General features: G+C 39.2%; 1 protein-coding gene across 1 annotated transcript; it reads right to left on the bottom strand.

Moving 5' to 3' along the window:
- Positions 1-1,544: 1,544 nt before the first annotated feature.
- On the bottom strand, positions 1,545-18,237 carry tmc1 (transmembrane channel-like 1). Its single transcript, XM_085181539.1, has 19 exons — positions 13,074-18,237; positions 9,880-10,351; positions 9,587-9,775; positions 9,401-9,491; positions 9,230-9,311; positions 8,951-9,057; positions 8,757-8,855; positions 8,521-8,663; positions 8,290-8,434; positions 7,993-8,187; positions 6,460-6,639; positions 6,234-6,386; positions 5,480-5,608; positions 5,297-5,364; positions 4,911-5,150; positions 4,705-4,830; positions 4,503-4,581; positions 3,888-4,014; positions 1,545-2,254 (listed from the first exon to the last, which is right to left on the bottom strand). The coding sequence occupies exons 1-19, from the start codon at positions 13,144-13,146 to the stop codon at positions 2,061-2,063; spliced, it is 2,892 nt and encodes a 963-aa protein (XP_085037665.1). The 5' UTR covers positions 13,147-18,237; the 3' UTR covers positions 1,545-2,060.
- Between the last annotated feature and the right edge of the window lie 1,358 nt (positions 18,238-19,595).

The raw sequence follows: 19,595 nt of genomic DNA, 5'->3' as shown, positions 1-19,595 counted from the left end.
CCAGGCTATCACCCAAAGCAATCATAGAATTGATCATTTAATTAAATGCTCCAAAAGGCACTGATACCAAAAACACAGTCAGCAGGTCTATTTAGTGAAGCTGAAGTGAGCTTCCACTTCCTGTGTAAACATTTCTGTACACATGCTTATTTCTAGTGAAACGCTGCTCATATCAGGGCCCCGACTTCATTTAGAGGGCTGGTTTCAAGTAGCTCCTTTAAGAAGTGCAGTTTTTGGCACTTGAGCATTGCCTGTGCTTGGTCTCAAAAATTTCACATGTTTCTGTGAAGCATGTTGAGTCTTCTGTGAAAACTCAGGCAGGGCTAGAGAGACAACCGTACTGACCTTTGCTCTCATACCCAAAACTGGACACCCTCCAAGGAATCAAATCAGTGCTTATACTACCACAATGCCTCACTTCTTCCTTCTCTGTTATTAGTGAATAAAAGATGCCCATTGCAATCACCTGGCGTTGAGATATCCGGTAATGTGCAACCTGTCATGGCTCAGTTTTCTGCCACATTGAAGAGAGGGACACCAGAAGAGAGGGACACTGGGACAGAGCCAAAACACAACTCCAGAAGGAGGGTGAAACAGGGGGCATCAGAGGACTGGAATTACCTGGACAAATAGAGTGTGGGGCAGATTATGACTGAGTCTTGGTGTACAGAGAGGATGCAGATTCTTTATTGCTTATCAAAGTTGCGTCAGCTTTCACTAAATATTGTGATTGACAGCCCCTTGGCTGCTGGTGAAAGAACAAAGCATAGAGACTTACTCAGTTCTCAGGATCTCAAATAACTGCAGAATTAATACTTAATGCTTACTCGCCATGAATTGATCATGAGCATCAGTAGAAGTGGATTTGACTGACACTGAAGGTCTGTTGCATTATGAGCTTGCTAGCCTGTTGTCATAAATAATGTAGAAACAACAGTTATTTCTCAGCAGCCACCTGGAAATTGTACAGATCTAAAACTTCATCAAATCAAATCTGCACAAAACTGAGATGAATCAGTGTAAATATAGACTGTCAAGTTACTAAAGTTCAATTAATGTTAGTTTTGGCTAACGGTGTTACGTCATTGATTTAAATGTCAGGTTGACTGACAGGACTGTTCAGTGTCCAGCAAGTGCAGAGTGCAATTAGCTGTCGGGACACTTGATAAGGCCGCTCATTTATCAGATGATACGTGATACATGATGAGGGTCAAATCTGAATTTTTGGCACAGTTTTGTTCATTTTGCTTTGGCAAAAATTAATAACCTGGCTTCTGATGTGGCAATTAAAACTCACGGATTGTATCATATTTACCATATGTAGATAAAAAAAAGTAGAGTCAAGCTGAGCATCTAGTCCAGCAAGAGGTGAATGATTCATTTAACCCTTGGTAGTTAGGTTAAATGGCCTCCGTGTCTAATGAATTGTTTAATACTTTGGCCCAGTCACAGTTCTAAGAAACTACCAGGCTGGTTACTTTGAAGGCTGAAGAAGTGAAGGAAGACCCCATTAAATTTTGTATATATATATGTTTATATTTTCCCCACATTCAATATAATCAGTCCAGAGGAACACAGTCAAATTTGGCTTAACCTGCAACACAGAAAGTACAGTTTTGTCTTGATCGATCAAAAAAAAAGCTAGGTTACTGGACTCTGGAGCCATTCTTAGGAAATACAGATGAACTACAGATATTTGCGGTATTTGAAATTTCCAGGCTAAAAACATGGTTCTACACATCATAGAGAAGTGGACTTCCTTGTTGGAAGTCTGCAGATCCAGAGGGTGCTTTTAGTTGGTTAATAGCTTTAAGACAAGGACTGCATGAGAACTGTAATGTAAAATTAAAAAGAAAACAAAGCACTGCTTTTGTTAACATATATTTAGTAAACGAAGGAGTGACAGTACAGTTCATCTATCTTTTCATCATATACACAGACTGTAAAGGAAAAGAAAACGTATTCATGAGAAGCGATTAATGTGCACTAACTACTATCAGTCCAGCATGAATTTCTCAGTAAAGTGCTTTATTTTCCCATATTTGTTTTGTGTTGTTGTGTCAGTGTCTCTGCAGGCTCGGCACCCTATACATCCTGGGCTCGGTTTGCCGAGCAAAACCAGGCAGGTATCCAGAAGGCCCGTGGTTGCCACGGTCGTGGGTCCTTGAGCCAGGGTCTCTGCTGGACGGCATCTGGCGTCCTCTCCCGCCAACTGGAGGAGGGTTCTGACCGCTGACGTGGATATCTGTATCATCTGCAATCAAAATAAGAGGAATCTATGATTTCAGGTGTGTAGACAAAACAATGACACTGCTATCCGCCATCAACACAGAGTATAATCCAGTGGGGAAAATAACATTTGACAGTTCACACTGTAACCCTTTACTGCTAATATTACGAAGACTAATACTGCTTCTGTGTTCCAGATTAATCTCAGCTGTGTGTTGTCCTGTTGTCCATTGTGGATCCCTTACTTGCTCTTATAATAATTATTATGAGATTATATTTTTGTTATTTTCTAGTTAAGTGTAGAGGATGGAAAGAGCGAGAGACAATACAGAGATTCTAAAGAGAGTATATTTGTATGAATGGCAGCATTTTACAGGATTAACTCCACTCTAAACATGGCTCGGACAGGATGACTCCAACTACATTGATGTGATGGAATACAAATATGTTATCCACTCGTGAAATTGGGGTACATGTTGCTCTGTGCTGAGATTGCATAACAAAGGGAATATTTATATGAATTCAAAAACTTTAATATAAAACAACTATTACAGTTTGCTTCATGTACAAGTCTATGGAGTGGCAGGGTGATTTTCCAGTGTCTGTACTGAATAATGCTACTTTAAGTGTTTGATGATTTGGTGGACTGCCTCTATGTAATTAGAGACTGACATAATGTTGTGTATGTTTTTCATCTTACTTCTTAAACTCCTTTAATAACTGAGCCTTTGCCACAGGTTTGATCACTTTAAGGCTCCATTTTAAAATGGGTGGATTAGACTGAAATCTCTGATTATTCACTCTGAATTATTCTGAAACACTACAATAGGTCATCCAACTAATTAGGTAACTTGGGGTTGAAAAGGTGAAAAGGGTTGACGATATTTGTAAACAGCATATTACATTACATATTACATATTACATTATGACTGGGAACTGAGCCCCCCTAAAAGTTTGAACCTAGAATCGCCCCTGACCCTAATCATTAAAGAGTTCAAAAGCCTGCATCTCTGGTGGTATGAGGATGCATCGCTGCCTATGGAAATGCCAACTTACATATTCCTGAAAGGTACATACAGGTTTTAGAGCAACAGGGAAAACCTTGCATATTTCAGCATGACAGTCTATCAGGAGAGGATGGTTTCATAGTAGAAGATTCTGGTGCTAAACTGCTCTGCCTGCAGTCCAGACCTCTGCCCATTAAAGACATTTCAGGACCCAGGATTGTTAATCCATTCCATCCATTCCTCTGCCAAAAGCCCAGCAGCTGCTCTCATCAATTCTCCAAAATTAACAGACAGCTGTTAAAAGAAGAGGGGACGTGGCCCTGCCCCAAGGTTTTTGAGACGTGTTGCTGTCATCAAATTCAAAATAAGCTGATATTTTTCTCAAATGGTAAAAAATAAATAAATAAATAAATAATCCAGTATTTGATATTAATATAGCACTGATGGTGCTATTAATATTTGTTTTTAATTTCCATTTTACAGCATCCCAACTTTTACTTTTACGTTTGTTAATTTCAGAACAAATTTGTCAAATTTCCTAAAACAATAAGACGAATCTTGAAGTTGTGAATTATCTTAAATCATCTTAAATCTTCAGGTTTACCTTCTTTATTAATATTCTTTATTAATATTTAAATTCAAAAGACTCACCTTCTTGATCCTGTACTGAAGCATTGTTGTTCCTTTGCTGCTCTTGTGCAGTCTTTCTGGCCTCCTCCAAATCCATTTGAGCTTTCAGTGCTGCTCGTTTGTTCTTCCTCTTGTTCTCCTCATTTTGCTTAAAAAAATCCCCAAGAGACAAAAACAAAACAAAAACAAAAGATACCCACACGTGTTATTTTTCAGATCACTCAGAGCAAGCACATACATTTACCCAGCATCTCTTCTGCAGATTTGTTATTGGTGGAACCTGTAGTGGGTTTTTGGATAGATCTGAACTGTCAGCCTTTGCTGCTCTCTGCTGGAGAGATAACACTAATACAATTGCGTGACAGCAGTCATGCATCACAGTGGCCTCGGGCGGTCTCTTTGTGAACTTCTGTGCTATTTGAAAGCATACCAACTGCTAAAATTAACTATGAAAACAAACCTAGAGAACACTAGGTTACACCAACTTACACACATAAAATTTCTTGGGATATTTTTTACTCTCAAAACTCATCACTTGATTCTGAATGCTATTCAGGTGCAATTTCTGGTCAGAGAAACCACAAAACAGCTACAGCAGTACGTGCTACATTAGAGGAAAAACAAAACTGAAATTACCATTTGTAGCTTTTTCTTCAGCTCCACATTTGCTTCTCTGTAGCTTTTGGATGTAGATTGCAAGTAATAAATGGCCAGTCTGAAAGATAAAATAACACATGATTACCACCAAAGTTCTTACCACTTTAACACTGAAAGAAAATGATGACAGCATTGTGAAATATATTTATTTATGGATTTACATAGTCTGCTGTTAACTCACACCATAAGAAGAATGAAGGGTAGCACCAATCCAGGGTTAGAGGCATAGCTGAAAACTTTGCTAAACCATGGAGGAAAGTCAGACTCCAGAGTCTCGTGGATCACATCAAACATGCGGTTCTTACCACTGTCAAAAAGATGGTAGTGGTTATAAAAACCCAAGTCATTTATATTTTAAAGCTAGATACCCTGAACTAGTGTCATTACCTGAAGGGTCCACAGTCAAATGAAGGGGGAATGGAGACAATGGTGTAGATGGCAGGCAGTGTGGACAGAAAGAGGATGACCAGCAACATGGCCATGTAGAAGTTGTTGGAACCAGAGGCTTTGAAGACCCTTTCTTGTGGCACATTACAGCACATAACAGCCCAGCACTGCAGGTACATGGAGACATGGAGCCGGATGACGTTTAAGGCTGGCAGACAGGGCGCATAGAAGGAACCCATCCTGAAAGCAAAGATTAGAAAAAGCAGGACAGATGCTGAGCTAGTAAGAGGCTTTTATCAATATGAAAACCATGTTGAACCTAGCTGAAAGTAAAACACCATCCTGAAATAAGAATCTTCTGAGTGAAACAATTGCTGCTTTCCTACCATATCATTCCTTGATTGAAGATCAGGCCCAAAACGTTCCCACTGACGTCAAACTCAGAGTAGGATGGCTTTTACAAATGAGAAATTAAAGGCAACTATTACTTTTGGCACACTTTTTTTTTCTCCAAAGAGTGACATTTTTTAAATTCGAGTAACAAATAAGTGATAGAAAAGATGACTCACAAAGCCAGCCTCTAGGTCCCAACACCAGCAGTAGTTGAGAAAACGAACAAGAACTGCTCTCAGGAAATCACCAATCAGCAGTGTGATGTAAGTTGTCATTGTGTCAGATATGATCAAGCGAACAAATTCCTACAAATGAAGAAATCGTTTAGCGTTAATCTCTTGTCAACATCAAAATTAACATCATCACCCACTCTGAAAACAACAGTTTTATTTCAACATAAAAGCACCTGAACATTTGTAATGTTTATTGCTTTTCACAATAAGATCAGAGTATGTTTCCTTAGTTAATCCAACAGAAATCCAATAATACAAAGTTAACTAAAGTACAAAGCTAAACACACTGCAGCCACAATGTTCACTTTGATTTTCAACTAAAGCATTAACATAATAACGGGGGAAATAATGAATTGAATTTGTAAGTTTGTTCATTTCTTTGGAAATGCACAGAGTCTGATTTTTATGGTAGTTATGTTTTAACAGAGAGAGACAGCTCAGAAGTATTAATTTATTTGCATGTCATTGAGTGAAATAATGATTTGATCTCCAAACAAAACAAGTCTAAATACTTCATGGCCTCGTCCAGTGGCCCCTCATTGCAGTTAAATTATTTTACCCACTATATTCATGTGATTGTTTCATATTGTCCTTAATTTTATCATTTCCTTATTTATTGGTATCCACAGCCTAATGCCATAACAACAATTACATCACTTAGTTACATAATAGTACAGACGCACACATGCACACTGACCTGGCCTACCATTGTCTCCCAGCAAGGCCCTCTGGGCACATCAGCAGGGTGGATTGTGACGGGTGGAGCAGTACTGTTTTCTGAAACGGTGGCATTGTAAAGACTGGCCTCCCACATGGTTATATTAAACTTCACTACCTTTTCCTCTTTCCTCTGAGACAAACACTTCGGATTAATCATCCTATCAAATTACGATCTCATAAATCGATACTCAATGACTTCTCACTTTAAGGTTGATCTCATCCATGAGTGCAATAATGAAGGTGTAGAGATTTCCCAAGAAGAGGGCAAAGATGCGACCGAGCTGCCACTGCAGGGCAACCCGCGGGTGGTAGTTCTCCAGGGTGCTGATTACATCAAACAGCATTGGACAGAACATCCCCAGTAATGACATGACCATGTTCACCTGAGAAATACATCAGAAAACTAATGTAATTACTTTGAGGACATCTTGGGAGTGCATGGGTTTTTGTTTAGTGTGTAACTTTGTATAACGCCTTACAAAAATGACATTTGATGCAACTGAATAGCTGGTGGCTGTGATCGCTGTAAATCTGGGCAGAATATTCCCATTGACATGAACGGTGAGCACTCCTGTGAAAACTAAGTACATGCCATGATTGCAGAGTTGTAGATTATAGGCAGGTCTTTAGCTTTCAGACAGATTTTCAGACAGATGTCCTTTGATGAACATTTGACTCTAGAATACTTTAGCATGCATTTATTCAGTTCAATATCTGCAAGGTCCTAGTTCCTATGGCTGTGAAATAACCCTAAATCATCAGCCCTCCACCACCATGTTTAATAGTTGGTATGAGGTGGTTTTGCTGATATTCTGTGTTTGGTTTTTACTGTGTTTTTCACAAACATGGTGCTAATGGCCAAACATCTCCACTTTGGTCTTGTCAGTTCAGAGGACATTGTTCCAGATGATCTTGTGGTTTGTTCAGGTGAAATTTACAAACGTAAACTGCGTTGCTGTCTTCAACATGGTCTACATAAAGTCTTGTGAAAACTTTATTTTTCACATGACTCAAAATGTCAGTTTAAAATTTCTTCCTCAGTGTAATTCACAGAGTAAACTGAGAATATTTTAACAACTCACCTCAAACAGCTTTATGTAGAACACGTGGTATGTGCTACAGCTAACGAACTTCAACATTTAGATCTGGGTCTAGGTGAGTTTGCTCAGGTATGGAACTTGTTGCTTATCTGCTTCATCATCAGCCAATATTTAAGAAACATCTCCAACATCCAGTCAGATTGTGCATTTTTCCTGACTGCTAAACAGGCTTCTTTATGCTCTCCTGTAAACTTTAAAGTCTAACGCCTTTATTTCGATGCTTTCCAGTGTCCCCCAGTTCCCATAGAGCAGTTCACTTCTCAGATTAACTTACCTGTCACAGTCAAACTGGTCCATTCCTCCAGAAATACTCACTGCACTCTCACCTGCTCTCACCTTGTGTAAAGAATCTTACCTGGACTCACCCACCACGCCCCTCTCCAAATGACCTGATCACTTTCCCTTAAATGCTCCTTAGTGACTATGTTAAACTATAAAACTCCTTTCTTTGGGTTTGGATTGCACTTTTTATTGTCACTATTTTGGCCTTGGACAAGAACTGCAGGACAAATATTATGGTGTGTTCAAAACATTTAAACCTCAGCAAGTTTTGCTTGCTGCCAAAATTATTCATAAACTTCCTTTTGTAAATGTTATTTCTCATTAATTCTCCCTCTCTCTTTCTCTCATGTCTACCTCATTCCTTTCCCACCACGTGTGATTCTCCAGTCCATCTAAGGCAAATTTCTGAGAACGGCGCACTACAAAGTAGATGAGATATCCACTTCCTGCTAAGCAGCACAAAACCAGGAAGTTGGCCAGCACACGCAAGAATCGAGTCAGATGAATGTTGTCATCCTTGTGGCTCTCTTGCTCCTCTAAGATTGCCTCCTAAAGTGGTAGAAGAAGTGGTAGAGTGTAATGTAATGTACTGTATGATACTTGGCTTGCATTAATCAGCATACTGGAAAGCAGACAGTGAGCTGCACTAACCTTGAAGCTGGTGGTGATGGAAGCAAACTTATTGTCTGCTGTTTCAGCATTTCCTATCAGGTAGTCCCAGCTGGTGAACATTTTCCAGCTGAAATTGAAGCTGTTATCATCGCCGACCCCTGATTCATTTGCATTACGTGCCATCCTTTAATTTAAAAGTAAGTACATGATTCACTAAAACACTGTGGATAGAATAGATTTGTCTTTTGTATATAGACATAGCAAACATACGTTCTGATGACCACCATGTAGCTATAGGCCACTGTACCGACACCAACCAGGAAGTAAGACAGAGGCATACGAAACTTGAGCCAGCCAACCGTACGCTGATTGTTGTAGTAGCCATAGAAGAGGACTGAGTATTGTGCGTAACCCTGTGGATACAATACTTTAATTGGGGGTGACTATTTATTACTACATCAGAGGAGAAATTGCCAACAAAGACAAATAAAATAATACCCACTGACCCCAAAGTCCCAAAGAACAGCAAAGTCCATCGCACTGGCCTCCTCAGCTCTGGGCACAGTCTTTCTTGGCATGCTCCCATAAGGTCGTCCCATTAAAGCCTGTTAGCAAAATGCACAGAGAAGGATTACATTGTTTTTGGGGGGATGCAAAAGACATAATTCAGGTGCGGTGCATGAAAAAAAAGACAGCATACCTCCGGTACCATAACCAGGCCAAAGGTCAGACCAAACAAGATCATATTGATGCCATACATCCACCTCAGAAAGATAAAGTATGAGGCAACTGAGGAGCCAAAATGACCTGCAGAGCAGAGTACAAAATAACATGTGAACAAATGAATATGTGCATCTGCTATAAAACCACAATGTAAGCTATGCTGCTTCTCACAGAAAAGATAAGGCCTTGGAAATTAGAAATGATATATGCGACTATTGAGCAGCCCTTTGTATTTAAAAAATAAAAGCACACCTACTTTCAATCTCCTTTATTTTCATCTCCCATGGGATGCATGCAGTTTTGAAGTTTTCAAAGTCCCGTTGGAATTTCATCCATTTCTAATGATATGAATTATTATTTTTTAATGAATCATGTATTTGTTTATGTTATTTAATGATTACATAAAGAAATAAAAGTAAGTCCTCACCTTGGTCATCAGGACTTTGTATGCATAGAGCTTCCTGCCTTTTCCCTTTCCCAAGGCGCCTTCATATTTTTCCACAAACTCCTGAGACTCCCTGAAATAAAAAAGCAAAATACCAGAAGTTCAAAATACTTCTGGTATTTTGAATTACAGCAGAACAAATCATAATGATTTATCCATATGAAGTACCTTAAAGTGACAAGTTTCTTTTTCATTGGCCAGGGTTTTCCCCTTAGACTTTGGATCAGTTTCTTCCTCTCATCCACTGCCTCCTTCAGCTTCTCCAGCTCCTCTGGAGAGAGACACTCCGGCCTCACCACATCCTTGTCACTGTCCTCTTCTTCATCATCGTCCTCTTCGCTTGTCTCTGGCTCTGAACTGAAGCATTAAGTAGTATTGTGTTTAATGTCTTTTAGGGCCCTTTTTTGTCTAAATGACAGAGTTTTCCATAGATAAGGTGAAATTATAAGATGATACACTACCTTGTTTCAGCCTTTTTGTGCTTTTTCTTTTTTATGTCCCGGGCTTTTTCCTTTACCAGCTGTTTACCTCCATCTTCTTTCTTCTCTCCCTTTTTGGTACTTCCCTGTTTCTTTTTTCCCTTATCAACATTTTCATCAACTTCTCGCACTTCCTCCTTCTCCATTCTGCGTGTTTTTTCATTTCTGATATCCTTTCTTGCTTTTGTTCCCTTGCCACCTGTCAGTTGAGCTTCTTCCTCTTCGTTGTTCTTTCTTCTGCTTGTTTCTTGTTTACTCTTAGCTCTTTTTCGCTTGCTTCTTTCTCTTTTCTCAGATACGGCCTGTAAATCCTCTTCCCCTTCTCCCGCCCTTGTTCCTCCTTTTCTTCTCTCATTTCTCCTCTTCTTTTTCTGCCTGTCACCATCTCTTCTTTTTGTTCTGTGTGTTTTACTCTCATGTTCCTCTTGCAAGGACAAATCTGCATCTTGTTCACCTGCAGTTGACATTTAAACATTACTTTTTGTTAACTTCTTACTATTTATACTCACATAACACTGTCAATCTGTCAGTACTGTTGCTTTCTTTTCACTGCGATGCTCACAGAAAGTTATCTTTTGATACTGTGAAGTTGGCTCGTGCTAAATTAAATAGTTTCCTTTCCTCTCTCATGCTATCGCATGTTTTAAGGCATGATAGTACTGTGATGACTGAGGAAAATCAAAAGAACTTCAAATGATTTTCAAAGTGTGTTTGTGGCAACAGTAGTGGAGCATCTGTGTGAAGAAACAAAACACGTGCATGGAATTATTTTTCAGCCAAAAGTCAAACATAAATAAAGTCCAATAAGGTTTTTTTGTTTTGTTTTGTTTTTTTAGTAATTTTGCTTATTTAAAGTATTTTTAACTTTACCATTATAAACGAGCTGAAGACTAGGGCCTTTCAGGGATTCATCTAACCTTCATCTGCATAAGTACCTGCAAAATCCAGTCCAGTGTGAACAATGGGAGACAGATATTTTATCAATGAAAATTAATTAAAGAATTGAGTATACCTTGTTTGTTTGTTTTTTCATCTTAGCCATGATAACTGCATATGCCTCATAATCAGTTTATCTTATGCTTCACTTCAAATTCGATAATCTGTGGTATCATGTCTTTTAAAAATGATGGTCTCACACAAACTAAACTTTGTTTTAATCATCAGGGCAAGTTTGATATGAGCACACTACAAATAGATGAGAGTTCATCACACTGGAACCCATTAAGTCTTTGCAATCTTCATGACCTTGAGGCTCCCCTCTATTTTCTGTTACCAGAGTCCCAGCTTAATACAGTCAGTGGCAACTTCATTAGTTACACTTGTTCAGCTGTCTTTTAAAATCAATATTTAATCAGCAAATCATATGGCACCAACTCAATGCATTTAGACGCATAGACGAGGTCAAGATGACCTGCTGAAGCTTAAACTGAGCATCAGAATTGGGAAGAAAGCTGCTCTAAGTGACTTTGAATGTGTCATCGTCATTGGTGCCAGATGGTCTGAGTGTTTCAGAGATGCTTTAGTGTTTACAGAGAATGGTTTGGAAATGTCCAGTGAGCAGCAGTTCTCGAGGCTTTTTCTCTGGGTGATTTCTGCTGTGATGTTTGGATTGTAGAGTCAAAATTTGTTGTAAAAACACAAAAGCATAAATCTGTCATGCCTTTTATTGACAGTTCAGGTTTTTCATGGTCCCTTAAATATCATCCTTTAAACACCCTGCACAACCTACCTGAGTATTGCTGCTGAACATCCCTTTATGACCACAGTGTACTCATCTTCTGATTCCAGTAGGATAAGTTTCCATAAAATGTCCATTGAGTATATATGAATTTAAAAATTAAGACTGTAGTTTAGTTGCATGGGAGCATATTTGTAGCAAAGAATGTGCCTTTTAAAGTGATGCCTTTGATTTAAGGGTCCACAGAAAAGACAAACTTAGGTCTTATACAACTTTTTTAAGTTACTCAACATGAGTGATGATCATAATTAGATTACTGGAAAGTTTAAGATCTCCTGGTTAAAAACTGACAAACGTGTGTCATTACTGATCATGTTAAGTCCTAATTGATACAGTATAATAATGTTTCAAAGTGCAGATTTAGTATAAAGTACATATTGCAAACACAGAAACTACAAAAATAATAAGAAAGGAAAGATTTGCTCAAAGCAAGACATGTAGGCTTCCTGCTATTTCACAGACCAGATGTTGATTAAAGAGCTTTTTTAGGTTTGCAGCGAGATGAGTAGTATTAATTCTTTCTCTTTCTGAATATTGTATTCTGTGATATAAAACATTTTTAACATTATCGTGCTGTGTTTTTCCTGCAACTTTACATTTGTTATTTTTAAGATAAATACATCTGACTTCTCTACAACATAACTAAACCTTTCATCCTCTGATAACCTCTTTATAAATCCAGCCCTTCTGGGGGTTTTTTTTTTTCACATCTCCAATACCACAGTGAACCCTTTCACTGGTGGAGCTTAACCTACCTCATTGTGCACCTCGAACTATTGTGCACTAAAGGGGGATGAAGAGGAAAACAAAGAGGACCACTGACAGACTGAACAGATATTTATGTAGTCGGCCTTTTGATGTGTGTCCTTAGTGTAACCGGAGTGGCCAGCACATGGGTCATTATGGCTGGGTGCAGCAGAAGGGCACAAAAGAGGCAAACAATGGCTTAATGAAGGGAGACGGGATGACTAAGCCCACAAGGATGGGGGAGACAGCCAAGGGCAAGAGGCCAGCTCCCAAATATGCAGCAGAGTGAACAGGAGGCAAGAACTGGGTGATTAAACATCTTTGTGCTGGGCAATAGCTGGCGTTTTAATGATTTTATTAATTAGAGGCAGACATCAAGTAACTGTACTTCATCTTACTGAACATTAACCTCAATAAATTAGGATGTTTTGTCAGAAAAATACACTCAAATCAGTTATCACAGCTACAACTACCACAAAGACCAAAAGCTCTTCCTCTATTTAACTAATGAGTATTTACCAATATCAGCATTTTCCCTAATAAACATGTTGATATTTGTGTAGAAATTAGATTTTTTTTCCAGTAAAGGCCTGTAAATCGAATCGACCTGTATCATCCCAGCCACAAAGAATTAATGTACTACCGTCATAAAAACTCTAAAGAATATGTAAAAGCATGCTAATGGGCTTACTGTCATTCTCAGAGGTGATCAGACTGTCCCGAGGCATCTTCCTCTCATGGTCCTGGAAGAATTTCTCCACCATCCAGAGGTCATGTAAGCTAGAAAAAGAGTAAAGCTACAGTGTTTCAGTGGTCTTACGCTGGTCTCCCTCCTTTTACATCTTCTGCATCTCAGGTGAGGATGCAACTTATCCAAATGTGTGTGGGGGTGGGGGTGAGTGTTTAGGGCTGGTACATGATGAGTAATTCGCATGAGAAGTTTACTTTTTCCTCGCCACCCACTGACCCGAAACAGGGACATTGATAGCCTGGAAACCCTAGAGCCACACAATTTCACTAGCAATCAATTATTCAAAACAGTTATGACTTTCTTTATGTGGCTGTGTGTGAATGTTTATGAGCGAGTGTGTACTTGTAACTATGCAGGTGAAAAGACCAAAGCAGAGGGGGTTAATTGAGCAGCCAGCCAAAGTGAAGGTCAGTACTGTTTGACATATGTCTTTGTGTAATTTCATTGTGATTGAGTTGCTGGGGTTCAGTGAGAAGTGGAAAAGTGACGTTTAAAAAGTTGCATTCACCTTACAATACCTGAAATACCTAAAAATACTACCAATACCAATATCTATCAGTGTCCTGAATGCATTCAATCCATCCATCCATTTTTTACCACTTACCTGCGTTTATGTCGTGGAGGCAGCTTCAGCAGAGAAGCCCAGACTTGCCTCACCCCAGCCACCTTTTTCACCTCACCTGGGAGGATGATGAGTCATTCTCAAGCCAGCTGAGAGATAAAATTTCTCAAGTGAGTCCTAGGTCTGCCCCAGGACGTCTTCCCAGTACGACAAAAAACCTTGCCCAGGAGGTATCCTAGCCAGATGCCTGAACCACCTACTCTCTACTCCAAGTCCCTGTCAGATAACTGAGCTCCTAATTCTCTCCTAATCTCTAAAGAAGAACCAAGCCACCTATTGAAGGAAACTAATTTCAACCACTTTTAGCAGCACTTTGACGTGCATGTCTCTCTTTTCACGCTCCACTCTCCCCTCACTCATGGACAATACCCAGACATACTCAAACTTCTCCACTTTGAGTTTTTCCATTTTTTTTGGAATTGGTGATTTCAATTTCTGTCACTTCAAACTTGGCCACAAACCACTCCAGTGCAAGCTGGAGGTCATCACTCGATGAAGCCAACAGAACTATATCATCCACAAAAAGCAAAGATGAGGCAATCCTGAGTCCACCAAAGTTTAGAGCCTATACTACCTGGCTACGACTGATGGTGTAGTATGAACAGAATAGGTGACATAGGGCAGCCCTGGAGAAGTCCAACACCCACTGGGAATGAGTTCATGCTGGAAAGTTGGACCAAGCTCTCACTGCAGTTGTACAAGGACCAAATGGCCCGTAATGGCCCGTAACAAGAGCACAGAAACCCAAAACTTCCAAAGCAGTTCTCATGGGATACCCAGAGGGACTCAGTTTAAAGCCTTCTCCAAGTTCATAAAACACATGTAGACAGGATGGGCAAACTTCAAAGCACCTTTAAATATCCTCAAGACGATAAAGACCTGGTCCAGTGTTCCTCATCCAGGGCGCAAACCGAATTGCTCCTTCTGAGTCTCCCCTGCAGTACCTTGGGTACCTTGGCATCGACTTCCTTGGAGAAAATGATGAGTGTGAGCCCCCTATATTTGGGGGTCCCCCTCTGGTCCCCCAGGGCAACAATCACCCCATTCTCCCAATCCAGAATCACCACCTCAGTTCATCAGGCAATGTTGCAGAGACGTGAGTCTTGTCTTGCAAGTCTTGTTCCTTTGTCTTACTGAATTCCTCATGCACCTGAATTTTTGCCCCAGCTACGACTAAAGGTGCACTCCACTTGTTGTGCCAGTACCTGTCAGCTGCCCCTGGCGTTCAATAAGCCCAATAAGCCTGACAGCTCCCTTCACCTCTGATGTCCGCAGTCTGGTTGTGGGATTACCGCCACTACCTAAAACAACTCCAGAGTGGAACAGAATTCAGCCCCTCTACAGGAAACTGGTTCCAGAGCCCAAGCTCTGCACTGAGGCGAGGACAACTATATTTAGCCACTATTTCTCAACCTCATGCCCCAGCTCCGGATCCTTGCCCACCCGAGAAGTAAACTGGACCCTTGATTCAAGGAGGGTAAATGGTTCCGATTTTCTTTATTTACATACCCAGCAGTTCAATGAAACTGTTTTCCCACACACTTTCTTCAACATATGTCCCCGTCATTTCTGAATAAATAGTAATATGTGCCACGTAGTATGTGTCAAACATTTTGAAATAAATAAAATCATCTTCATAACTGACTCTAACTGTTAAAGTAATGGCACTTGTTAAGATGTGAGTTGTTTAAAAAAAACACTCAAGATGCTTCTTGTTCAGAAACAAACAAAAATGTCCTCTTATTAAACTAATGGAAAGGTCACAGCTGGTCACTTGGATTTAATTGTGTTTTGATGCAAACTGTTGAAGAACATACTGTAAAAGTGGTCTTGTCTGACTCCAGTATGTCTGGTTTTGAGGCTAATTCAGAGCCATTAAGTCTGTTTTGAGTCTGCTCTGTGGCCACACAAAAGTATGAATGTTTTTAAAAATTACATTTGAGCTTAAATATCCTGTGTTTGTCAGTTGGTTAGTTAGACCTTAGTTTCTTCTTTGGATTTAGAGAGAAGGTGAAAATATTTGCATTTTAGAAAGTGGCTCATACACAACAAACCATGTGATCATTAAATCAGATGTAGAAGGATTTTTTTTTCAGTTAAAGAAATCACAATAATATATAATAACAACAGAATAAATGATGCATATTAGACTCAGACGATTAAAAGAATTGGATGAACTTATAGTTCATAAAAATGTAACTCTTAGATACAGAGAGATGAAATCAAGGTTAAAAAACCTGTAGAGGGTGGTGTTGCTCTACACTGAGTCCAAAGTGGATTCCAAACAACAGGAAGAAGAGACAGGATGACACATCAACCTTCTTAAAGTTATGTTTTATAGTCATGTGACTTGTTTTCTGCATGTCTTTCTGTTAATAACCTTGTGCAGGAAAGCCCAGAGTTTCAGAGACATGACACCATGTTTGTGTGCATGTGTACAAGGAAAAAATGGGAAGGGTATCGGCTTTCTAAAGCTAAAGTGAGATGCAGCTATGAGAGTGTCAGTGAAGTGGCAAGGTGAGGAAGGTTGACAAGGCTACTAGAGCAGAGAGTGACGTTTTAAAAAATAAAAAATGCAAAATTTGTATTCTGCTGCTTTGTAGCCAGAGGTTTTTGCCACACAAGGCTCCAAACAAATGAAGACCATCTTGAACCGACAGTCTAAACCTGTGTTACATGAGACCTCTTGGATGATGTGGCCAAATGCTTGGCAGCAGAATTTGGACAAAGCATTGCCAAGGCAGAGGACAGGGTATTGCAAATTTGGAGTAAAATTTGTCTAAAACAGGCCTCTATTGTAAATGAGACACTGAGTCTCAATGGAATTGCCTGTATAAGAATAGGTTAAACAATAAAATAAAAGTTATCTTACCTGAGTGTGAATATAGCAATATCCCTTTCCTAGCAGAAACATAAGGGAATAAGCAATTCACAAAATTGTTGAACTTCAAAGCCTGGTGTGTTGAGATACCTACATTAAGCAGGATAAGTTTAATGAAAGAAGATAAAGAGATAGTAGTTTACATCACGTTTAAAACAATGTCTTGAAAATTTTTAGGTGTAAGAAAAGTATTTATCATCTTATATAGAGTTAATACAGATCATCAGAGGCTTGTCTGAGGTGTGCAAATAAATATTTTCTGCATAACAAAGGTAGGAGATACCTGTTAAGAATATTTATTTTTTGCACAAAAGGAAGCATAATGCATACAGCCAGAGGCACATGGCAGATCACAAGACAGAGATTCAGTTACGAAGGTGTGATACGGTAAGCAAGAAAGTCCTGTCTGACAGATACAAAAGCTGTTCTAGAGATGCTGCCTGAACCTCACAGCCAACATACAGGTATACATATTAGGTTATAAATTTTTGTAACCACAGTGGATTAAATTTTCAGATATGAGGATTGCTTTTAATACTCAGTCACTGACTGCCTGAAGTCTAGAAACTGCGCACTTCACCAAATATGTTCTGCTAGGTCTTTACTACAGCAACCATCAGTTGCTGCTTGCTTGTGGGTCTCTACCGCCCTCCCTTAATTTTTGTCTTCAGTAACTGCAAAGCATGCTCTGTTGGGTTGCAGTCAGGTGACTGTGTTGACCATTGAATAATATCCAATTTCTTTGCCTTGAGAAACTCATCGGTTGCTTTTGGAGTTTGCTTTGGCTCATTATTGATTTGCTCAATGAAGTGTTAGCTAATCAGTGTTTGGAGCGTTTAGCTAAATCTGAGCAAAGAGTATAACACTGTACACTTCACAATTGTATCCTTCTATTTCTATTAGCAGTCACATAATAATAGTAAATACCAGAGATCCTGTTCTACTGGCAGCCACACATACCAATGCTGTAACGCTTCCTAAAACATGTTTGATAATGTGGTTAATCTTTCTTTTGTCCAAAGAAGAACCAGTGCAGCTTCGTTTAGATTTGTTCTGGCAAAGTCTAATCTGGTCTTTCTGTACTTGAATTCAACCATTGGTTTGGACCTTGTTGTAAACCAAATATTCTATAAACTTGTATTTCAATTAATGAAGGTCTCTCTTCATTGTAGACTTTGACAATAATAGTTCAATGAGACTGTCCTCAACTTGTTGGATATTGTAAAGTGGTTTTCTTAAAGAATGAATTTGGCGATCATTCACTTTAGTTGTCTTCCTTTTTCTTCTAGGACTTTTGGTATAACTGATCTTACTTATGTTTGGGAATTATTTGGCCAATCCTAAATCCTAAAATTTTGCTGTATATTCGTTTGGATTACTCAGTCTAAATACAGATTCCATCATTTGCATCAACATCTCTTTGAGCCTCATATGAGCATTCCAAGAATTGAACTTGCTCCCAAATGCAAGTTCAACACTCACTGGGAATCACTGACTGCAAAGTTTGTTATGGAATAATCAGGGAATAGAGTTACCTTGCTATGAAACTGCTTGTTACTCGTTACTTGTAGATTTAAAGCATATTCAAAAGCAATACATTCATATTTATTCCAATACAAAAATGATTGTGAAACAAAATTTAAACAATTTAAAAGACTCTGAGAGCAGCAGTTGCTACTGAATGCAACCAATAGAGACCAAAATGAAACTTATTAAAAACTTGGAATTTGTAAGACACAAGTGAGCTGATGACCAGTCATTTTCTCTTAGATTTTACCCATCCAGCAAACTTGAGAAGCTGCTTAAAAGACAATTTTGCCAACTGGCCAAATGCAGTTAAGATTTTGTTAAAAATAAAAGATGAAATGTTTCAGGTCGATGAAAAAAAAAGACTCGGAAAAACAGAAAAACATGCCCACTTTGTTTGGTGGAAAGGTGAAAGCACACTTTTCGTCCTCAGCACTACTGCAAATTCCTCAGACAACCCACACCTTTCTTGCTATGAGTTGGCATTGTTTACCGCTGCACCACCATGCTTTCTTAGCATGTGGGAGCAACAAGCCTTAATGGTTCAGAAGCCTGTACAAACAAGCCCACCTTTCATCTTTTTTTAGCTTCACACTGTCTAAAATATAGTATAGATGACATTTAAGAATAAAAAAAATATTGCCTTGATTGGTTGCCGGAAAATATTATATATATAAAAAATATTTTTTTTAAATATACAAAACAAAACCCAAAAGAGGCGTATTTACTGGGAATAATAATAATAATAGAAATTATACAGAAATACACATAAACTCATACATGTCTAAGAGGCTGAGCGAGTGAGCATGAAATGATAGGAGCATGTTGAAGTGCATGCAAAGCACAGTTTATCTGTGCATTTGTGTTGCTCTTTAGTGAAACAGCCCTTGTAGCTATCAGTGTGCAGGCGTTAGACAGTGATTCATCATTTGATAAAAGACTACTGAGACCTGCAAACCGCCTGCATGTACTGTATGAGTCAAATAGCATTTCTGTAACAGAATATGTCTGTAGCCAAGCCCCCTGTCCCCTAATGCAGGCCAGAGAGGCCGGAAAAGCAGCATAGACTTAGAGGAAGGATGTCTAGTGAGGGTTACAGGCACTTTACTGTACTATGCCAAAATAAATATGTGGAGTTTTTGTGTTTGTGTGTGTGTGTGGGGGGTGGGGGGGGGGGGGTCCTACTTTTAGAGAAGCATCACCAAAACCAGTTCTTTTCCAGCTGTACTGGGTAATAAACACAAATTCGTAAACACTTTCTGCAGAAAGCCTGCCTGTGTTTCCCTGATAACAACAATCTACCAGTGAACTTTGAATAGCATTCATGTTGCCTAAGTTGCACAACTGTTGACAATAAATGTAAAGCAGCAGGAGGTTTTGGCCCTAAGGGTAAAACTGTTTTTGTCAGGGAGAAAGAAGAGAGCTGAGAGGA

Source organism: Neolamprologus multifasciatus, chromosome 12 (assembly GCF_963576455.1).
Source record: "Neolamprologus multifasciatus chromosome 12, fNeoMul1.2, whole genome shotgun sequence".
In the NCBI taxonomy this organism is placed as follows: domain Eukaryota; kingdom Metazoa; phylum Chordata; class Actinopteri; order Cichliformes; family Cichlidae; genus Neolamprologus; species Neolamprologus multifasciatus.
Note: the sequence above shows the minus strand (reverse complement) of the source record. Positions and strands in the feature narration are given on the sequence as shown.

Bases quoted from the DNA above. Each gene is read 5' to 3' on its own strand.
- tmc1 (XM_085181539.1), bottom strand. From the start codon at position 13,146: ATGGTGGAGAAATTCTTCCAGGACCATGAGAGGAAGATGCCTCGGGAC. The intron at 8,188-8,289 runs GTTAGTGCAGCT...CTACCACTTTAG, and splicing joins CCATCACCACCAGCTTCAAG to GAGGCAATCTTAGAGGAGCA. The intron at 4,582-4,704 runs GTGAGTTAACAG...TTTATCTTTCAG, and splicing joins CCCTTCATTCTTCTTATGGT to ACTGGCCATTTATTACTTGC.